Source organism: Dryobates pubescens, chromosome Z, assembly GCF_014839835.1.
Source record: "Dryobates pubescens isolate bDryPub1 chromosome Z, bDryPub1.pri, whole genome shotgun sequence".
Classification (NCBI taxonomy): Eukaryota; Metazoa; Chordata; class Aves; order Piciformes; family Picidae; genus Dryobates; species Dryobates pubescens.
In genome coordinates this window covers 47,916,094-47,922,093 of record NC_071657.1, presented here as the reverse complement: position 1 = coordinate 47,922,093, position 6,000 = coordinate 47,916,094, and the positions used below count along the sequence as shown (strand labels likewise).

The 6,000-nt window shown below is 35.4% G+C and overlaps 1 protein-coding gene across 1 annotated transcript in view; it reads right to left on the bottom strand.

Moving 5' to 3' along the window:
- Positions 1–4,679: 4,679 nt before the first annotated feature.
- The window catches only part of BNC2 (basonuclin 2), a 357,505-nt gene continuing 356,184 nt past the window's right edge, over positions 4,680–6,000 (bottom strand). The window contains exon 7 of the mRNA XM_054178353.1: positions 4,680–5,378. Coding sequence (XP_054034328.1) covers positions 4,718–5,378 — 661 coding nt within the window. The 3' untranslated portion in view covers positions 4,680–4,717. The remainder of the gene's footprint in view (positions 5,379–6,000) is intronic.

Sequence of the window (6,000 nt, the reverse complement as noted above, 5' to 3'; positions counted from 1 at the left end):
GCAGATTGCCCAGGGAGGTGGTGGACTTGCCACCCCTGGAGGTGCTCAAGAAGTGCATAGATACAGAGCTTCATGATATAGTTTAGTGGTCATGGTGATTGGATTATGGTTGGGCTCAATGACGTTAAAGATCTTTTTCCAACCTTAATGATTCTACAATTCTCCAATTCCTACCCCACATAACTAGCAATGCTAGATTGTTAACTGTGTTGTTGGAGAAGAGTAAAACTCAGGGAAAGCTAAGCCCCACAGGGACTGTACAGGACAGACGTGCTCCCTTCCCTGGCAGCTACATTTAATACACTTAAACTTTCTCATGGCAAATATGGTGTACAGTTTCTCTTGTGTAAGGTATCTACAGATCCCTAGAAAACATGCAAATTATATGAGCTCTGTCATGAAAAGACTTCAAGGGATCTATAAGAGCAGTGTGTACATGCTAATAGTTTTTAAAATCTGTATCTTCAACATTTTGTCAAGTTGAGTAGCAGAGTGCTTCCACTTTGTGTGCTTGCTTAGAGTGTCACCATGGAGCCAGCTGCAAATTAAGAAGCAAAGCTCAAATCCCAGCCATAACAAAATGTACCTGTTTGAGATATAGCTCAGAAAAATTGAGTAAGTATTGTAAGGTGTGCAAAAATACTTATGGCTTAAATTACCTCTTTAGCAACAGGAGAACCTTTGAGGAGAACATCATTGAGTATTAGTCATATTTTAACAGACTGAAATGCAAATGGGTAAGTGATACAATCTCTCCAAGACTAAACAGTGAGAAGGGGCCACCAGTGGTACTAAAACTCTTGGTTCCCATTCTTGTGCTTTGACTGTGCTGCTTTCCTTCCAAATTATTTTGTACAGTTTTATCAAAATATATCTAGTGATTAACCAGTATCACATGCTTTCCTGACACATCCTATTAAAAAAAAAAAAAGGAAAAAAAAAGGAAAAAAAAAAAAAAAAGAAAAAGAAAAAGGAAAATAGAGCTAAGCAATGCTTAATGACCTCCAGACAAGTAGTTCTGTTTCTAAAGGAGGTTCAGTATGAAGAGTTAATTCCTACATGTAGATAAAGTTTTTGGTTTTGTTTCAATATTTACAGAAAAATACAACTACCTTGAATAAACAAAACTGTGAAACAAGGTGGAAAGAATAACCACAATAACTTTAACAATCAAATGAGAAGGAAAAAACTCCATGTAAAATGAAGAGACTCTTCCTCAAATTCAGTCTGATTCTTGTAAAAGGTTTTAGACTGACAGGTTTGGAAACTTCAGGTATAGGGACAGGTTTTTCATGTAATAAGCAACTGCACAATACTTATCTTGTCATCACACTTGTACAGCCACGCTCTGTGCTGGATACATATGTTTGGTTGTTATACTTACTGCAGTGTGGGTTGCTGCTGACATCACCCAGAAAGGCTTTCAGTCAGTAAAACTATATTCTTACCACAGAGCCTTTTAAATGATTTTTCAGGTAACTCTAAATGACACAAATTCCGCCACAAGAAAAATTCAATTCAATGTATGTGTATAGCCCTTCTAAGGCAAAGACTATTCTGTCATTAGCCTAGAACCTAGAAATAACAGTGAGCAATAGTATGTTCACAAGATGAGTAAGAAAACACCTAGCCTTCTCAAGCAAAATCTGAATGAATTTTAGGATGCATAAAAGCTTCTAGAATTCTTTGGAAGGTCATCTCTGCTTCATTACTTCTTAGAGTGTCCTGTTTAAATTTTGTGTAACAAAGAGATTTTTCATCTGCTGAATTTATCTGCTGCTGATGTTTAAGTTTCCAAACAATTTTAACAAAACCATTTGGCCTCTAACAGAAACAGAGTGAAATGTGAATGCAGAACAGTGACACATTCAGTAAGGAATTATTTATGTCCCTGAAATGTGTTTTTCATTAAAAATTGTATTTATTTATAGTGTACATACTACAAAACAGTGTAGTTTTCCTTCTGTAGACATCATTCAGGTTTTGTTGGTTTGGATTTTTTTAGACTTTTCATCTTGCTTATTTCTCATAGCTTGGAAAAAGGTATGGAAGGGCAGTACAGATAACACTATAAAGGTCCATGTGTTTTAGAGGAATGCACCTTTACTGTTCTAATTTCCCTTTTTCACAAACACTCTGAGCTTGCACAACATAAAATAAAGTGAAGCAGATGTATCTTTTCAGTTTAACAAGGCAAAGTAGTCGAGACTTTGAGGAAAAAGAAAATGATGAAAGAAAAAAGTCAGTGAAACTGTGTAGCTTTTTGCTATAAAGTTTCTTGTTAAACCAAAGCTAAATTTTCCTTACAGTTCTGTGGGATTTGCAATTTTTTTCAGGGCATCATAAGTATATAGAATAATTAAAAAAAAAATAAAATCAGAGGCTTGTAACCCATAGGAATGTAGTGAGATTTAATTTAGAAAGATTTTTCTTTTTTCTACAACTGATTTATTAGCTATTGATTCCTACTTTTGGATACAAGAGTACTGAAATGCAGCACTAAAAAAGAAAATCCATATGAAGAGTTTCCTCTTGAAAATGTAACAAGTACTCAAATGTACATAAAGGTAAGAAAAATCCAAATGCGCAGCAAATCAAAACAATGACAAGCTGCAAAAATGAAGCATTTCGGACCCTAGGCTAAGAAGAAAAATGTCCTGGGTCAGTAAATACAGAAAAGGAACACATTTTCACTGAAGAAATATTTTATTGAATGCTGAAATATCCCTTGGGTTTTCATTTGTTTGTTTGGGTTTGTTTTTTTTTTCAGTTGGTTTGTTTTACTTTCGTTGTTTTTGTAAAGAAGAGAGTCTACATCAAACAATGGTTTTGGCTGTAGACTGAACTTAAGTAAATACCATCACTTGGTCAGTATGTTGTGGTAACTCAGCTGCCAGTGTGGTTTACCAACTCAAGCAACATGTGTAAACTCTGGAAACAAGAAAGATTCAGAGGTCAGCCTCTTTCTCTCTCCCTTTCTCAATTGTTTGCTCTTTCTCCCTCTCCCGCTCATGCTTGCTCTCTTGCTCATTCTGTTTCTTGGACTTTCATTCTTTTTTGACAAACCATGTGGGTGAAACACAAAACATTAATACAACTAGGTATCTGTTTTGGCTTTTTTTTTTCCTTTTTTTGGCCTCTAATTTTATCCAAAGGGAGAGCTACCCAATAAAAAGTCCAGCATATATTTTCAGAGCTTCTAAGTGCTTCTGCCATTTTTTTTTGATTGCTTCTATAAAACATGCCTTAATCATACTATAGCACTTTCCATTGCAAAAAAGACAACTTTACAGGACAACATTGTTAACATTATTTCCCTGTTCTTTTTTTTTTTTCCTTTTTTTTTTTTTCTTTTTCTAAAACACCACAAAAAATCCAGGCCATAGTAAGAAGCACACAAAATTATATTCATCTTTGTTCTGTGACAAGTAGTATCAGCATTTATATCCCCAAATATTATGCATGTTTGACCAAAAAAAAAAAAAAAAAAAGAAAAAATTTCCACTAATTCACATGACACAATTCTGATTTTTTTTTTTTTTTAGGTAATGCAGTATATAAGGAATAAGGATGCACTATTGTTTCCAGTAATACTTGGCACTTGAAAGAAGCACCAAGAATTCTGTATTTCACTTTACCCTTTTCCCCTCCCCAGTATTTTCTTTTTCTGTAGTCTAGAAACTACAGCTGTGGTTATGGTGAATAACTAAGATTTCTTTTTGTTCAAAATGTGTGCAAAGTTGGCACTTTTGTATTAACACTAAGAACTAATACTCTTTGTTTGGCATTCATGCCCTCATACTGACCAGACCACTTTTACCTAAGTGTATTTTTTAAAAGACACTTACTGAAAATATGGCAATAGTTTAAGGGAAAAAAAAAAGCATGGATATTATTACACATCCCCTTGTAGTGTACAAAAAAGTGCATGACTGGATTTATGTAATAGTACAAGACAAAAAAACTGTATCAGATCAGGTACTGTAAGGCATGCCAGTACCTCTGTATTACATATATCTAGCAGGTAGTTAAAATGAGACTGTGGTTCTTTCAAAAATGTGCATTAAAGCTAACATAAATGAGTAGAACTAGCCAGCAAACTATTTTTTCTGCTTATCTAACAGCTGAACGTAACTGTAAAAATGAAGCAAAAAAATAAGAGTTAAACCACCATCAATACAATTGTTTTACATCATAGGCCTATCAAGGCTCAATATATATATATACAAGTGTAACAGCCATGCTTAGTAGAACGGTATCCCCAATGCTTAGAAGACACAAAGACAACTAAGTAGATTTATTTTTTTATCTTTTTTTTGTTTGTTTCTTTGTTTACAATTTTTTTTTTCAGGCAAAAGATGTGAGTAGAACAAATTGTCTCTTTGGAGATGACCAAGAACATTCTAACAGAACTAGGGACAACTGTAAGTTTTTTGTGGGTTTGTTTTTTATATGTTCTTTTTTCCTGAAGGGTCTCTCCCCTTCAAATTAAAGATCCCACCTTTTCATTTCTATACTGAAAAAAAAGGAAAGAAATTAAACCAACAACCGACAAAGTGGGAAAAGCACCTGGTGTTTTTTTCTTTTGTTAAAAAAAAGAGATTATATATATATATGTATATTATATATATATATATGTAAAGGGAGACTGTATGTGGCAGTTCAGATGTGGTGGGCCCTCTCTGAGAGCTGGCATTATGCTGTGTCCATCCTTGGACTAATCTACTGAAGTGAAGGGAATGTTTTTATGCAGATTTGGGTTCTGACTGTGCCGATTTCGGCTACGGACAGAGGAGAACATCATGTTGCACCCAGCGACTTTGCATTTGTGCATTTCTCGCAAGTGCACTGTTTTATAGTGCACTCTGAGGGTTCCCTTGTTGCTGTACATTTTGTGGCAAATGTTACACATTATCCCACCGTTGCTCACCGAAACACTGTTGAACATGAGGGATCCTGGGACATCAGTGCTCATACCTACAGCTAAGGCAGGGGTATCTGCTTTGTGTGCAGATTCCCCACTGTCACTTGCCCCATCGACGTCGTCCAGGAGAATGCCCTCATCACTTCCTACATCAGATTCTCTTGAGGAATGGATACTGCTGCTGGACTGGATGCTGGAGGTGGTGCTCAGGTCAAGGACCATATAGTCTTCTGATATGCCCCTGCCATACCCATTCATATGGGAATCCTCAGTACCAGCAGGTGAGGAGGTGTCTTCCCTTATGTCGAGCCCCATTTGATGCTGAGTGCCATATATCTTTACCAAAAATTCATCACGGAGGTCCTTACTAAGAGAAGGCTGTGAGGTGTCCAGGCCCATGTCATCCAGTTCTTTGGTCAACAGTTTACGGTGCAGGTTTATGTTAGCACTGTGTCTGGGAAAGGAAGAGGGAAGGGAGAAAATGAAAAATGTACAGTATTTTTGATTAAACAGAAAGTCATCAAGCACCAAATATAAATTCTAATTTATCAGTTATTTATGTTTAAAAAAAATTCCCCTTTTCATCTTTCTTGGAGAATTCAGTCTTATTGTAAGTGAACAGATTGCAACTTAAAACCAAAGCAAAACAAGTACATAAACCTTTTCAGCTACTGCTCCTAAACATTACTCTTCAGCAGCAGCTACAGCCCTTTTATTTGATATTTAGAAAACAATACGTTGTACTAGCAGCAAAGACAAAAAACTTCTTCTTGGTCCCTAAATCCCTGCTGTCCTTCCTAAAAGTCCTACTCAACAGGAAATATTACTAATGTATGGAATATCTGTGTACATTCATACCTATGTCTATCTTTAGATCCATATCCTTATATGTATAAAAATATTTAAGTATTTTAATATATATTTATACATATGTACTTATATAACTGCGTAACTGAACTATAGGAAGAGGAAAAAAATAAAGATAATTGAGTGACACATATTTAGAGGACCTGATTCTGATAATTTTGTTTTAGTGTAAAGAAATTCAGAATTGGGCCAAAACAAGTCAGAGAAGA